At 39.3% G+C, this 17,143-nt stretch overlaps 1 protein-coding gene across 1 annotated transcript in view; it reads left to right on the forward strand.

The window, feature by feature from the left end:
- Nucleotides 1–17,143, forward strand: part of swap70b (switching B cell complex subunit SWAP70b) — a 30,661-nt gene that overhangs the window by 1,130 nt on the left and 12,388 nt on the right. The window contains exons 2-7 of the mRNA XM_069695460.1: nt 211–351; nt 10,182–10,355; nt 11,968–12,195; nt 14,709–14,855; nt 15,259–15,367; nt 15,668–15,849. Of these exons, the coding sequence (XP_069551561.1) occupies nt 211–351; nt 10,182–10,355; nt 11,968–12,195; nt 14,709–14,855; nt 15,259–15,367; nt 15,668–15,849 (981 nt within the window). The remainder of the gene's footprint in view (nt 1–210; nt 352–10,181; nt 10,356–11,967; nt 12,196–14,708; nt 14,856–15,258; nt 15,368–15,667; nt 15,850–17,143) is intronic.

Here is a 17,143-nt window from a genome sequence, read left to right on the forward strand (position 1 = left end):
GTGATTTTTTTCAAAAGCGGCTGGATTTTAAAGGGAAAAAGGACAATAAGGAGGCTTTGGCAAGCTTTCTGTTAAAACATTTTCATCTCCAGGCTTGTCAATGTCACTGGAGATTTTTGTTCTTTTTTTTCTCACTTTTAATGAAGCTCCTATTATCAGTTTATCCACATACTCATTGTTAAAAATAGGTCTTTCCACTCATGATTTCAGGTGCTGTCCCACAACTTGTGTACTGTCATGAAGATTCCACATGACCCGGTGGCACTGGAAGAGCACTTTAAAGATGACGATGAGGGTCCCGTCTCCAACCAAGGATATATGCCATACCTGAACAAGTTCATCCTGGACAAGGTCAGTCAGTAACACTGATTTTTACTGGAGGACCAGCTGTGTTGCACATCTGGACACAGCCAGCTCAGGACATTAAATTGGTGCTACTATCCAAAGCAAGTTAGCCAAAGTAGAGTATGTACAATTTTTGCCTGAAAGCAACTAGCTAAACACGTTAGTATTGTAAATAGAAAACCTTGTATTCAACTCAGTTTCGCAGATTGATGAAGTTAGAGGTGGAGATTGTAATTCTTCAACAGAAGATCACAGCGGCTCAGAAACAGCTCCTGTTGCGCCCAGTTTGGTCTTTCTTTGGTAAGACTGGACATTCTCGTGGTTAACAAAGCATACGTTCACATTTACCGACAGATCAGTGACAGGAAGCTGACAAACAACAGTTTCCTCTGGAAGGAGGAAACAATAAAGGCCAGTGATTTGTCTTTGAGTCATCAGTCAGTGCTGTGAGTCTTCATCTCTTTGTTTGGAAAATAATACATTATAAAGAGTAAAAAAAACAAAAAACACCAAGTTGGCAGCAATACTGGAAAAAAATATAACATGAAGACCAAGTTGTCTCGTTTCAGTGTGATTGTGTCACTGGGTCCTCTGACTGTCCAGTTGAGGAAATCCACATGAAGGAAAAACTGTCAGTTGATAAAAATGTCTTTTGGCAGCCTTCAGTTGTTACCATATGCTCACAGCAGCTTTACCAGCAGCAACCAGTGCTTTGTGTGCTTCTGTCTTTGTTTTTGTCACCAAAGTCACGTACAGAAAGATGGAACTAACTGGTTGTTGTAGCTTGTTTGGGTTTAAGAGCAAGTCCTGCAGATGCTACTCAGGGCTGAAAAACTGCAGCAGTGCATCTGCATGATTTTTTAGCGTCCATGACGATGATGATGGTCGTGACCTGAGGCTTCAGGTTTTCAGTTTTTGTGTCCGTCTGTCCCATTTTCGTGAAAGTAATATCTCAGGAACGCTGTGAAGGAATTTTGTTTAAATTTAGTGCAAATATTCACTCGGACTCGCAACACATATCTGTGGCCATAACACAATAATTTTTACATAGATCATTATTGGGATAAAATGATGAAGTAATGACATTTATATATACAAAAGGTCACAGCTCAACTTCCTGTGACATCATAACATTCAGCAAAAACACTTTTCTGGACATTAATCAACACCCTACCTCAAGAACAGAGAGGAAGATTGTGACCATACTTTTACATTTGGTCGGAGACTGAACTGTTGACACTAATCTTGAGTGGCTGCCTTGAAACTGGTGATTGAATAGATCTCCTGTGCTGTCGGGTTGAAGATGTGTGTGTGAAAAAAATCCACATTTTAGAATAAGTAGCTTCTTTGCAGAAACATCCTCATTTGAAAAATCTGTGTTTTATTGGAATCAGATTTATTGAGCAAATTCTTTCAAAGTCCTCATTACATACTGTATCGTATATGGGTTTGGATAGTCATGGATTTAAACTGCAACGTGACTGATTAGCAGAGGTCAATGGTTGTATTTTTTTATTTTTTTTAAGTTGATCATTTAGTCTGCTATAGTATTCTCCTACAAAGATGCTTAGTGATCATAAAAAACATTATTGTGAAAAGATTCATCATGACGTGTTATTTGCTACTTGATCTAAATCCAGCAAATTCTACTGACTCTTTAATTACTTGCTCTTTGTCTTTCCAATTTTTTGGTCTCCTCCTTAACAACACATGAAACTCATTCATGGCCACATATGGCTGCTCCAATCACTGTAGTATAAACGTGATTGATGTCTTTCATTCCTTCTTTCATATTCATTCTGTCTAAATGTCCCTTTTAAAGTAAAGTCTGATGCAGCAATTCTGAATTCAAGATACTAGTTGCATACTATTTCATTAGACTATAGAGGTCCGTTGACTGACACATAGTGTTGGTATATTGTGCTGGTGTCAGACTCTTTTGTGTCCATCTATCATTGTACTGTGTTGAGTTCGGACAGCAATACAAAACTAGTTATTGAACACTGAGTGGCTTATTGAGCTCTGTCCATCCGTCTGTATGATGTTATAACAGGGTCACAGCATGAATGGATCGTTAGTGATTGTTTAGCTGGGCATCACGACAAGTGAAAATACCTTTCCCTTTGTGAGGTCAGGCAGCAGTGAGCTCTAATTAAACTCCTTCTGGCTGTTTGGGATTCTTGTTATATGACGTCATTACGATAGAGACCTAGCAGGTACTGAATAGCTGTTTCCGTGGCAAAAGGTTTGGAACTCTGTTGTGTCCCAAGTTAACGCTCCTGAACGAGCTGTCTGAATGCTCATCTTCTTTTTTTTTTAGATGTGATGTGATTGTTATTTTTAAATGTATTACTGTTCATTTTTAGCTGTTCCACCTCACAGGTAATTTATCTTTCACAAGTTTCCGTATAATGATCATTTTACATGCAGTGAGCCACCTACAAATGACATGAATTCCAACTCCCATCAAAAAACACAAATTCTGATTGGCTTGCTGCTACGAGTTTGGCCAATGGAAACTCGCTCATTTTTACATGCGTATAATTACAAAATTAAAACTGTGAATCAGAAATTAAAGTAATTTTGACACAATATGTTAGTCATAACAAATCATAATTATTTTGTGATTTCATTTAAACCATTTTATTGAAAGATAAAATGCAGGGAATGCTGTTGGAAACCTAGTTGATGAGTTGAATAATACATGATTTAAATACTGCTGTAATTAAAAATGTTTTAAAATGTATCAATTAATTAATTGATTTGAAGTATAAAAAGTTTATATTTTGTCCTATGGTTTGCTCCATGCTTTATAAAGTTGAATGTTTAATTCAAGGATACAAATTTAATGATTGGGTAATATAAAAATCACATTTGAAAATGGTCAGAAAGCAATGTCCATCACAGTCCAAGGTGATGTCTTCGAGATAGTTGAAGATATTTAGCAGATTACAGAAACCAGTCAACATTCACACTTTCCTTAGAAATCAATTCCATTGAAGAATCAAGAATCATTGAGCATCAGAGTTGCCAGTGAATGATCTGTTGACTAATCGATCCAGCTGCACACGTAACGGTTGGATTAGCTAAAGTCAGTTTCTCTTGGTTTGTCCTCTTATCTGTTGTTTTTTCCTTTGAGCTGCTGTAAAGTTTCACTCCGCCGCCATAATGTCTGAAGGGATTTATTGTGTGAAAAAAATTGCGACATCACACAGTAGCCATCGTCCCTCTGAGAGACATTGACTGTGTATTGAGTGAATCTTTTTGGACATCAAACATGCAGGCAGCTGCTTTTGAGTGTTGTGAAGAGGATGTTCTCTTGGTCAGTGCTGAACCTTTTATTTTTTTTTTTTAACCAGAGCTGATTTGTGGTTTCTCACTGTGGGAGTCGGCAACTCCTGAGCAACTTTTTTTTTTTCATTTTCATAGATAGCCCATTAGTTCCTCATGCAGCCTTTTTCATTTGTAGATCATTGAAAGAAAGTTGTAAAACATGTTTAACAGCCAACAACACTGCGTCAGGCCTGTATGCGGCGCGGCAACACACTCTTTAACCCTTATACAGTTTAAACAAGATTAAATCTTATTTCACTTCTTTTTGATGTACAGTATCCATGAGCAAATATTCAAAGTCCAAATGACATTCTGTGGCTACACTCAAATGGAATAACTCTAATTTTATACAAATCTTCCCCACATTTGACCTGACATATTTTGTACGTTTTGAAACTATGAAAGCACCATTAGCATATAAAATAACGTGCTTTTGTTTTTTATTTGGCATCACGGCATGCACATATAATGGCTGACTGCTGGTGAGTTAGTGATGTTTAAAAAGTTTAAACATCAACACTTCCTTAAGGAAATGTAAATTTGGGATTTAGGTTCAGGAAAAGAAACATGATGTCATGGGCTCACTTCAATAACCGCCCTTAACGCGCACACAGACAAACACACACACACACACACACACACGCACAAGGTAGAGGTGACAAGGCCGTGGACAGTGAGGGTGTTGGTCAAAGCATTCAACTGCCCTCACGCCTAAGGAAACTCCACCCTGTCACACAAGTGTGTGTGTGTGTGTGTGTGTGTGTGTGTGTGTGTGTGTGTGTGTGTGTGTGTGTGTGTGTGTGTGTGTGTGTGTGTGTGTGTGTGTGTGTGTGTGTGTGTGTGTGTGTGTGTGTGTGTGTATTGGACCCGAAACTCAAAACATAGGACAACAAGAATCCTATTTTACAAATGAATAAAGTTGCAAGTCAAGAAAAACTTCAGTCTGCATGTCTCTGTATTTGTACCACAGATAGGAAGTAAAAAGAGTTGGAGAGTGTGCATCATCCTCACTGACTCACTCCACTTGTCTGTATCAATGCAGCTGAAAATAAAATCCTGACCAGTGCCATTTCATCTTATCTGAACACCGAGGCCAACAACAGACGAGTCACTGTGGTGGGATTGTTAGGCTATAGTAGCCTGACACTACAACACTGAACACTGTTGATGTGGCAGCAGAGACAGAGATGATGTTGAAGCTCAGGACTCAGCACTTTGTGGTTTGGTGTAGCGTTGCACTCCACAGAAACAAGAGATCCTCTGTGATACTGAAATACCAAGTGTGTGTGTGTGTGTGTGTGTGTGTGTGTGTGTGTGTGTGTGTGTGTGTGTGTGTGTGTGTGTGTGTGTGTGTGTGTGTGTGTGTGTGTGTGTGTGTGCGCGTGTGTGTGTGTGTGTGTCCTGTGTCCTGTGTCCAAAGTCCTCATTTGGGGCCAAAATGTGTAGACGCTAAAATGAGGTTCCAGCATGTGAGTAGTAAGATTAATCAGGTTTGAATAGTAAAACAGGATTATCATGCTGAGGTGCAGTAGACTAATAGTACAGCGACTGTAACCTTATAAGATACACACTTGATTTGAACTCCATGCTGTTGAAGTCTCATAATATTTAGTTTCAGCAGAACTGTAGAATAGATTTGTAAACAAAAGAAGGACTGAAATTGATATTGACATTTTCAGGTTTAAACAATGATATGTTTAGCTGAATCTTTACACAACCCAAAAACATAAAATAAACACATTTTAGATTTTTTTTTTTTTTTTTTTTTTTTTTAACCCATTTGTGCAAGAAATTTATCAGACTTGTTGATGGACAAACTATAGAATGGTGACAATGTTTTAACACATATCTTTTCCATTTCTGTACCTCAGTTGTTTTGTCCTTATTTGGCTGTTATATAGGCAGATACTGTTATATCTCTAAAAAAGTTTAATACCAGACAATAGACTGGTTAAGTTTTACTGGGAATTTTGTCCTCCATCTCCAACACTGAAATTGCATTAGGACAGGATTTCTTCACAGTATTACCAGGAGGACCAAACCAAAACCTTTTTCTTTGCATAGACATGTATGAAAGTACTGTTTTAAGATGTACTTAAAAAGTGTGGACCTGTCTGTTTAACCATCAGATTGCATTTATTGTCAGGACTCATATATTTACACACACCAACTCTGCACCAACATCATGTTATTTCAGTGAAATGGTTGCAGTCTCTGGTTTTGCTGGCAGAGGTAAGGTGCTTCCCAGGTTGGGCCCAGTTTTGGTGAACTTTGACAATTCACACCACCTGCACACAGTCTTGAGAGTGAGTTTCGAAGGGAATGAGATACCTAAAGAAACTTGAGAATGAGGAAACAGTTTAGGAAAAGCTTGCTCTACTGATGAGATTCACAACAGTCTATAAACCGTCTGTATTGCAAGGATAAGATAATGAATCTACATTGTAGTCCTTCGGGTTTGACCAGGCATTTAAAAATAATGTTTCAGTTGTCTCTTTACCAGGAAGTCAGAAGTTTAGGGAACCACCCTAATAACACCTGCAAATTGTTGTGGTAATTTTTTGTTCTGGACCATTTCACAACTTTTCTTGTTTCCCCTTTTTTCAAAAGACTTGTCTTAATCTGCTCAACTATCAGCTGTTTCTCTACTGTTGGTTTAATTAAATGACTGACAGTCCTGTTAAACTGGTAATGGCTTTTTTCGTGACAGTCTCACTCCACTTGTTTCACTTGTGTGTTTGCTGGAGATAGGGCTGAAGTTTGGATCCTGAATCCTAATGAACATGTAGCAGTAGAGAGGAGGGGGGGCAGCGCTGACAAGGATCTTACTGTTAAAGGGTAGAGACTGAGAGTGAGCTGCAAGGAGGAGGAATGGAAAAACAGAGAACCAGCGAGCAATAAAGACAACAAAAAAACAAGACAAGCATGACACAAAGACGTTCGACAACGAAGTGCTCTTTCATAACAAATTCTTCTTTCACAACTTCCCTTCTTTTCCTCCTCAACTGTCGTGCTGCAGTCATTCAAAACCACAAGTGCGATCCACACTAATGGAGTTACACAACCATCCTCGTCCTCACCAGTCTTACTTTGCTGAGTATCAGTAAAGAATATTGTTTTATTTGAGTCAGACTTAATGTCAGAGTCGTCTACGGTTTGAAATGTGATTACAAAATATTTATGATGGGAGCATCTTGTTCACCGCAGCAGGTCAGCCTCCACCCAGAATCTATATTTAGCTCCAAACAGCACCTGTAGGCTTTAGAGGTGGCTATAATAGAAGTTTGTAGTTTCAACTTCACAAAAAACAGCAGCTTTGCTCTGCTTATTGATGTCAGCTACAACAGAGTTCAACAGTAACAAGTAACAAGGCTAGATCCCAGCTATTAGTGATAATATTGGCAATTGTTTCTTTAAACCTTTTTTTAGTTAGATAACATTTTTAGTACCACAGATTATCCCAGCTCTGCACCAAGTGGCAACTGTGGCGTCATCTATTTGTTGGTGAACTACCATCTGGAAGCCTTGAGTCTGGCAGTTTGTTTGTCACCATTCTGGTTTTTTGGAGCTAGAAGTGATCATTTTGGATGAGCGGGGGAGGAGCAAGGGGTGGATCTGACTGACAACCAGAAACCTAAATGCGCCCCAGGCATGTCAACCGAACCTGCTTTTTTAAAACATGTTGCTGGCATCAAATTCAAAATGACCATATATTTTTCACAAAACAATACAATTTATTAGTTTCAATATTTGATATTTTCTATTTGTTAATTTTTTTTTTAATGAAATGGGCTTTACATGATTTGTAAATCAGCATATTGTGTTTTTATTTACATCTTACATAGCATCTCAACTTTTTGGGAAATGGGGTTGTAAAATTGGACATTTTGTAGGGAAACCTTTGAGGAGACTGCAGATGGGAGGTGAAAGCAGGTCAGGTGTAAGAGTAAAAAGTTATTGAGGTTTTGTATGGGGTGGTGGGTGCTCTAGAAACAACATACACTTGTTGTCAAATGTGTAATGTGTACATTTTCACACTAATCTACTCTGGCTACCATGTCTGATCATGTCTTCCCCCGGAACACATGTCATGTACTCAATTACAATTGTTTGTGATGGAAGTTTGACTCAAGTCCAAATCCCCAATATAATTGTCACATTTTTGAACATGCTGACCATATGGATGGACAGCAGAACAGTTAATTACACTGCAGGAAAGCTTTTGGTTGAGAAAAAGTGCCTGTACAGGATTCCATTATAAGAGACACAAAGTCAAACTGACCACAGCTGAAATGTTTTGATTTAAAAAAAAAAAAGTCTGTACAAGCTTTTTACTGCCACTCTTCGAACAGGCAGAATGAGTGTTTCAGAGACTTTGGGTGGAGTATCACTTTAACATCCAGCGCAGGTTTCCACACAGGCACTCAACCTAAATTAGCACAATAGCAAATTACATCAGATCCTGTGTAGCCTTAGAAAACTTCAGAGCCCTTAAGTGCAGTCATTCACTTCAGCTGAATGCTTCTCTCTCCCACACTGCAGAATGAAAACAACCGTGAGAGAATTCAGGATCAAATTAGAAGAGCACGGCACTGTAGTACAAGTTTATTTTGATGAGAAAATAAGTCACGAACTCGGTTTTGTTCACAGCCCAGACGTTTAGGGCTCAGAGATCTGGCTTTAACGGAAGGTTCTGTAAATCGCACACCAACAACGATGAGCGTGTTCGAAGCAAGAAAAATGTTCAACTTATAAACATAAGTGCAGACAAATGCAATTTTGATGAATTATTTAGCAAATTTCTGTTTATTGGATATTCAATAATTAGTTTTACCAGTTTCATCAGTCGAGATTTTACAGTGAGATCTGTCCAATGGCGTGACTCACAATCATCTTAGTAACAGAACAACCATTTCACATATCAAGTGTAGTTTAACATCCATGACAGTGTAACTATACCTGTTCTAGTTATCACCACTTTCATACTTTTTAGAGACTGTGTGACTTATATTTTCCTTGTATCTGCAACATATGTGGAAGAGAACCTACCAGGTTATGAAACCAGTTTCTTTTTTTCACCCATGTTACTTGTGTACAGACATTTCTTTATATTCTCTGAAGATTTTAATGATATTATGAACTGTAGATGATAACATTCACAAATGCTTTGCAATTTGATGTTGAGGAGCATCATTTGAGAATGATGTTCCATGGAGTCTTTCACAAAGTGGTGAATCCCTCCCCATCTTCACTGCTGAGAGACTCTGTCTCTCTTAGATGCTCTTTTTTATACCCAATCATGTTACTGACCTGTTGCCATTTAACCTAATGAGTTGAGATGTTCTACGAGGTGTTTGTTTTTGCGTTACTCAACTTTTCCTGAAAAAGCGTGGTTTTAATTATGCGAACATTGGGAGTTGTTTTGGGGGGATTGTTGTTGGCTTGTTTGACGGGACAACTGCCGGCAGGACGAGATGTACTTCTAATCCACACGACTGCGCTGTCAGCCTGCTTGCGGTCCCCATGGAGACGCTACAGTTCACCGCCTCAAGGAAAACATTTGCCTCCACAGCACTGATTGTACCTTTTCAAGAGCTTTCCTCCCATTTTGCTTTGGAATTTTGGAGCGGATAGACATATTTTTTTTAAAGGCCAGTTTCTGTTTCCTGTTACATTTCTTTTGCTCTGCCATCTCTCTGGGAGGTGACAGGGACAGTGTACTTGCAATGTATAGAAAAGAATGATATACAATATATTATGAATATGTTGGTGTCACCGATTTTAGTTTTTTTCCTGTATTATCACCTCTTCCTGTCATGCTTCTTTGAAAATAATGTGCTGCAAAATATTTATTAACAATATATTTTTTACATTTTCATCAAATTCTGTGACAGGATTAAAACCAACGACAAACTGATTCAGCTGGCAGGTCTTGTCTGTGTATCTGGAGCTCTTTCATTATGATCCAAAATCTATTTAAAACACCAATGAGCCACAGTGTTGCACTGGAGAACATAAATACGGCCACTGTATCTGAGATATGGGTGGGAAAGTTAGAAAGTACTGAAACAAACTAACAAATGGTTTTAATCTTTTGATTAAATGTTTATGAAAATAAAAACATAGAATATTGCCAGGCTATCCTTAAAACAATGTTATTTTTGCTTACCATTAGTTACCTCAGCAGTGGTTTCTCAACTTTTTATTGCATTTTTATTGTGACATCATAAATAGTTTTAACTCTTCAGACCTATTAAAATGAAACAATCCAAGAAAACATTGGTCTTTAGAAAAGAAGCCAGGGTCAGATACAGAGTGAAAACCATGCGATTTTTCTCATGGAAATGTGAACAGGTTGACCTTCGCTAAGTCATTCAGTTTTATCTGTGCCCTCTGTCGTTGGTTTGCCTCCCTACAAACTGTTCTTCTCCCTGGAAAAATAAACTGTTTTCCCAACGCGAACCGCTGACTCACCAGAGCTGCTGTTCTCTGCTCTGCCACAGGTGACTGATAACTTTGACCGTCAGGACTTTAACAAAATGTGCTGGACCTTGTGCGCCAGGAAGAACCTGGATCAAAGTCAACTGCTCATCTCCAACGACGACGCCTTCAAGATCTGGTGCATCTTTAACTTCCTGTCCGAGGACAGATACCCGCTGATCATTGTCACGGAGGAGGTGAGTTTTCACCACAGCATTTAAGCTAAAAATCGAAGAGGGGGTGTCTCTGTTTTTGGGACAAACTGGTATGGTATAATAAAGCCAGTGGTGTTTTCTTTTACCAAACATCAGTACTTAACATTAATACTTAACAACCATCTCTACTGAAAACTTGATAAGGAATTAATTGGCAGTGTTTCTGTGACCTTTGCTTCTGTACTTTAACACCACAGCTGTGTCACATACCACCGCAACGTTCACTCTCTGAACATTCATACATGATCATCATTTTAGGTAGAGTCACACAGCTGTAATTTCAGCATCCTTGAAATGTGGCGCTTTGCAGCATTTCTGTCATTTCTATATATAAGTTTCCAAACCAAATAAAAAAATTTTAAAAATTCCAATTCTGATGTGACACTGATGGGCCGATCAAGATGTGTGCGGAAGTTGTATTATTTCATCATGGAAAGGATTTATAGCTTCAATAGCACTTAAATCGGATTCCTCAGCCAGACGGCCACTTTATAAGCCAGCAGGCTCCAGTGGCTCAGTTTGGAAATATGTATCTAAAATTAACTAAAAACTTTCCCACTTTGGAATAATTTATCTAAAATTAGTGCCAACCGTATCTGAGTTTTCAGTAAAAATAGCACAATAGGCTCTGTAGTTTAGGAAAAAAAACACAAATTTTTAACCCTTTGATGCCAAACTGCTCAATACATCAGGGTTCATCAGCTTACTGATTTAGATGATGAAATGTCTGATCAAGCAGTGAGTAAACAAGCTTCTCTGATCAAGCTTTCCATGTCATCTTTCAGTAGCTGATCTATTCCACATGAACATATAATGCTACAGACACTTTCTAACCCAGCTGGATTTAATGCAACTGCGAGTTAAGTGCATATTTTGTTCTTTACTCTGAACCACTCTTCAGAATTTATGAAATTCTGATTTTGAATCAGTTTTTCTGAGCAGGAAAGGTGAGAGTTATTTTTTAGGCCCATAGTTCCTAAAAGATCCACTATCACTGGGTACCACTGTAACTTGTAAAGCTGTTTACTGCTCGTTTATTTTCACCAGCAACAGTTAACTGCAAATGTTTTAGCAGGCGAAGTGCTTGTTGCAAAGTAACTGGTTACTTTCTAAAATGGGGAAAGTCTTTGATGTAAATGCTGTAAATTACTGGAGCCAAATTAGCCAGCCGATTTGAACTTCCCTCTCCAGTTGTGTGTTATTTAAAAGGCTTTTGTTTATTTAAATGATCGTGCAGTTCCTACACAGCAGCTTAGTGTACTCTATACATGCTTCAACGTTTCAGTGGCCAGTTGAAAACGTCTGTTGCTCAAGAGCAGAAAAGGAAGTTTCCAGCTTCCTGTTCTTTTACAAATGCTGGAAGATTTATTGTTGGGTACAACAAACATCAGAGCTGAATCACAGGAAGATTGTTTGTGACAGAAATGTAAATTCATCTTCTGCAATCAGCTCATGTAGGAAAAATACAGAGCAGAGACAGTCCTCTTTGATTATAAATGAACAGCTGTATGTTTTGATGAAAACCCACATTGTTTTGAATGTGTTGTGAATATGTTTTTGTTTTGCCATGCTGGTGTTTTTTTGTCATGCACAGATCGAGTATTTTCTGCGTAAAATGACAGAGGCGATGGGGGGAAGCTGGGTTGAGGAACGTTTTGAGGACTACAAGCTGCAGCTGAACTTGAAGCAGCAGTGTCTGAATGCCTGGGAGCTCATCACCCTGGTCGGATCAGGTCACTTCAGTAAGGGCATAGACCGCCAGACATTCTCCATGGGCATCAACGAGGTCTACCAGGAGCTCATCCTGGATGTGCTCAAACAGGTGGGCTACACGTCTGCACAGACTAGACTGATGATAGTCTTCATCACCTAGCCCCATCGTCTTCACTTCTTTCAGTTCTTGCATAGCCCTGACACAGTTTATGGTGATGATTGTGTCAGATACAGTGGGTACGGAAAGTATTCAGACCCCTTTAAATTTTTCACTCTTTTCTTGACAGAAAAAAACAGAAATGTTGAAATTTGTGCAAATTTATTAAAAAAGAAAAACTGAAATATCACATGGTCATAAGTATTCAGACCCTTTGCTCAGTATTGAGTAGAAGCACCCTTTTGAGCTCGTACAGCCATGAGTCTTCTTGGGAATGATGCAACAAGCTTTTCACACCTGGATTTGGGGATCCTCTGCCATTCTTCCTTGCAGATCCTCTCCAGTTCCATCAGGTTGGATGGTGAACGTTGGTGGACAGCCATTTTCAGGTCTCTCCAGAGATGCTCAATTGGGTTTAGGTCAGGGCTCTGGCTGGGCCAGTCAAGAATGGTCACAGAGTTGTTCCGAAGCCACTCCTTTGTTATTTTAGCTGTGTGCTTCGGGTCATTGTCTTGTTGGAAGGTGAACCTTCGGCCCAGTCTGAGGTCCAGAGCACTCTGGAAGAGGTTTTCTTCCAGGATATCTCTGTACTTGGCCGCATTCATCTTTCCTTCAATTGCAACCAGTCGTCCTGTCCCTGCAGCTGAAAAACACCCCCATAGCATGATGCTGCCACCACCATGTTTCACTGTTGGGATTGTATTGGGCAGGTGATGAGCAGTGCCTGGTTTTCTCCACACATACCGCTTAGAATTAACGCCAAAAAGTTCAATCTTGGTCTCATCAGACCAGAGAATCTTATTTCTCATAGTCTGGGAGTCCTTCATGTGTTTTTTGTCAAACTCTATGCGGGCTTTCATATGTCTTGCACTGAGGAGAGAGTCTTCCGTCGGGCCACTCTGCCATAAAGCCCCGACTGGTGGAGGGCTGCAGTGATAGTTGACTTTGTGGAACTTTCTCCCATCTCCCTACTGCATCTCTGGAGCTCAGCCACAGTGATCTTTGGGTTCTTCTTTACCTCTCTCACCAAGGCTCTTCTCCCACGATTGCTCAGTTTGGCTGGACGGCCAGGTCTCGGAAGAGTTCTGGTCGTCCCAAACTTCTTCCATTTAAGGATTATGGAGGTCACTGTGCTCTTAGGAACCTTGAGTGCTGCAGAAATGATTTTGTAACCTTGGCCAGATCTGTGCCTTGCCACAATTCTGTCTCTGAGCTCCTTGGACAGTTCCTTCAACCTCATGATTCTCATTTGCTCTGACATGCACTGTGAGCTGTAAGGTCTTGTATAGACAGGTGTGTGCCTTTCCTAATCAAGTCCAATCAGTTTAATTAAACACAGCTGGACTCCAATGAAGGAGTAGAACCATCTCAAGGAGGATCAGAAGAAATGGACAGCATGTGAGTTAAATATGAGTGTCACAGCAAAGGGTCTGAATACTTATGACCATGTGATATTTCAGTTTTTCTTTTTTAATAAATTTGCACAAATTTCTACATTTCTGTTTGTTTCTGTCAATATGGGGTGCTGAGTGTACATTAATGAGAAATAAAATGAACTTTTTTGATTTTAGCAAATGGCTGCAATGAAACAAAGAGTGAAAAATTTAAAGGGGTCTGAATACTTTCCGTACCCACTGTATACCACTTAACATTTTTGGTGTTTAAAAAATTCAGAATTTTTGAAAAAAGTCACAGGATATGACTGTGGTAAAGTCAGCACCTGTTAATCTGCAGCAGGAAATAGTCACCAGAAATGGACAATGCTTGAATAACACTGCTAAAAACTACAGCTGTTAATGGAAACAAAGAAACTGTTTGTAACCTATTTTTAAAGACAGTGCAGAGAAGTTGGAGAGTATTGAGACATGAACTAAACTGTCTTGGTCTTTTCATGAGCTGTGTTGACCATAGGAAATATAGAACCACAATAGCCATGGCTGATCTGTATGAGGATGTTGCTAGAAGTGTCAGTTATCATTTCTGCATTTTAAGTGCCCACTCTGATAGTGATTTCATGACAGAGGCCAAAAGTATCTGTCAGCAAAAAAGGGTGCATCAGCTTACCAATTTACTTTTTTTTTTAAATTTAAGTGTACAAAAAAAAATTCAATACTACAGTAATTAATAATAGTCCAGGGAGAAAAAAAGCAAACATCTCCAAATAATAAATTGAAATAAAGTAAGGATCTCATAAAACAGATCTAAGTTGATTATCAGTAGAAAAACTAGATTAAAACAGTTTGTGGTCATTTGCGAGCCATATGACTTCATGTAAAAAAAAAAAAAAAAAGTGTGTGTGAATGCATCACTGGGGTCATGTAGAGGCTCAATGAGAAAATGAGAAATGAGAAATATGTAAAGCAGTAAACACTGAGTATCATGAATGAAATCCGTTATAATAAAACTCACTAATGTCAGAATAGTTGTTGAATGATACCGAATCATTTCCTCCTTTCTCTCTGCAGGGCTACATGATGAAGAAAGGTCACAAAAGGAAGAACTGGACCGAGCGCTGGTTTACGCTGAAGCCCAACTCCATCTCCTATTATGTCGCAGAGGACATGGCTGAAAAGAAAGGAGACATCCTACTCGATGGAAACTGCAATGTGGAGGCAAGAACCTGTTGTTCTTACCGAAGCTTTGAATTGTCTTTCAGCTCCCTGACTTCCATCCAGAAGTAAACAAGGCCAGGGTGCTTGAGACGGTGGATTAAGTGATTGATTCTCTTGTCATCTTACATGGAAGAACATGGTGAAAAATGTAGAGGGAAGACATCAAAGTCTTATTAAGGCATGGAGACAAAAAAAAAAATCAGGGAGAGAATAAGTGTGACTGCCTTACTAGCAACATTTAGAATGGGCACATTCAGGTCAGTTGAAAGCTCTGAAAAAGCCAATAGGTTGATCTTTAGTAATTACTTGTACAACTCAGTATTGTGGCGTATTCTTGATATTTGAACACATCCATGTATTTTTCAGCTGGTAAAATCTGTATGTAATGTTTTTTTCACTGCAGGCTTTGCAAGATAAAGAGGGAAAGAAATGCCTCTTCTTCATGAAGTCATCACAAAAAAGCTTTGAGATCAGTGCATCGGACAAAAAGAAGAAGCAGGAGTGGATCCAGGGTGAGCTGTCACAATTAAGAATCACAGCCTTCATTCTTATTACTCCTTAGATAATACTTGTTTAAATTTGCTGCTATGTGCTTCAATGTGGTGAGTCAGAGTCTTGTGTCACTCATTCACTCTTACTCCTGCAAGTGCGCTTTGTTAGTTTTACACAGTTCAGCCAAGACTTGAAAATCCCCATACATCCCCACATTTGAAAAACGAACCTTTTGTGCTCATACATTCACAAAGTGACCGAAACTCACAGCTTTGAATGAAATCGCATGACTTTTGCTTCTCTCCCATGTTGCCTGTCAGCTGTTCAGTCCTGTGTGAATCTGCTGCGTCAGGGCCGGCCGGCACCGCATCGCGAGGCCCGACAGAAGCGCCGCGAGCTGCGACTGAAGCAGCAGGCCGAGCATGAGGAGCTGGAGCTGAGGATGAGGGAGCTTCAGATGGCCAACGAGGTCAAACAGCTCGAACTGGAGAACATGAGGAAGGTGAGGACAAAAAATGCACAGTAAATGTTTCCCTGTTGATCCAGTCTGGTCAGGAAACGTCTGGCTCACTACCAGTTCCTTTTTGTACCGCCTCAAATTAAACGACAGATAAAACTAAACGGAAGGGAAGGATGTAAACAGTTGCAAAACGTATATAAAGGTGTCATAAAACACTTCGCTTCAACAACAATATATGGATAGATTTATATTAGAATGAGGAAGTTAAAGTTTGTGGTCAGGTGAGTCCCGTGGACTTTGTGAGTGTAGGTCAAAGAGACAAAATAATACACATGTGAATGCAGCAAACAGTGGAAGTATGCACATTAAATAGATAGTCCTTTGTCTTAGATTGGTTTCACTCTACATGGTCAACAATTATATCTCTTTGCATTGACTCAAACATGGATGCCCTGAATGTAACTTGTACTTGCTGATGGAAGCTGCAGTTGCTTTTTGTGTTGGCCAAAAAACAAAATGTGCGTCAGTTGAAAAGATTATTTTCCTTTGTTAAAAATGCATACTCCATACTCAATGTCTACTTCCTGTAACAGTTTCAAATTGTGCCAAAACAAATTTGGCACAGTTGCAAAAACTCCCACACAGAGATAATCATAAAACACACCACACCAAGAGAACTACACAGAACAGATGGTCAGATTGACAAAACTAAATCTGGATTGAAGCAGCACTTCTCAGTAAGTGGGCAGTGCATGTGGGGTGATGTGGTGATTGAATCACACAGAGAGCAACATCTTAAGATAAACCTCTGGATGTCACTACTGCACAATACAAACAGCTGGATGTTGGGATGTTTTCCGTTCAAATAAATGAGTAGAGAACGCAAAAAAAATGAAAGTCTTTTCAGGAAGTAAATCATAACATTTTTTTAGTGAATGAATGAAACATGGGGGATTTCCCTGAAGGGATTTTCTTAACAGGCAGCTCCTCAAGCACTGTCAGAGGTAAGCAAAAACAGAAAGGTGGTTATCTGATTGAGTGTAAAGTCCACTGGAATAAGAGGACATGTCTGGGACATGACATGTTTTTAAAGCAGCACAGACGAAGCATATTAGCTATGTTAGCATATATTGGTGTGGGGATTTAAGGCACACGGTTACATATTCAGAGCTGACTCAGCTGTTTGGATATAAAGTGTCTGTTCTTCTGAGGAAAGAAAGTAAACTTAAGATCGCTATTAATTAATTTTCTCAGGTTTCTTTTGTACTTGATTCAGCAATCACATCTTGACACAAAATTAGACTCAAACTATGACAAAGAGGTCTCCCTCTCTCTC

This window comes from Brachyistius frenatus, unplaced genomic scaffold, assembly GCF_029030835.1.
Source record: "Brachyistius frenatus isolate BFR_SWC_R1_liver_20210118 unplaced genomic scaffold, ASM2903083v1 Contig_19, whole genome shotgun sequence".
Lineage (NCBI taxonomy): Eukaryota > Metazoa > Chordata > Actinopteri > Embiotocidae > Brachyistius > Brachyistius frenatus.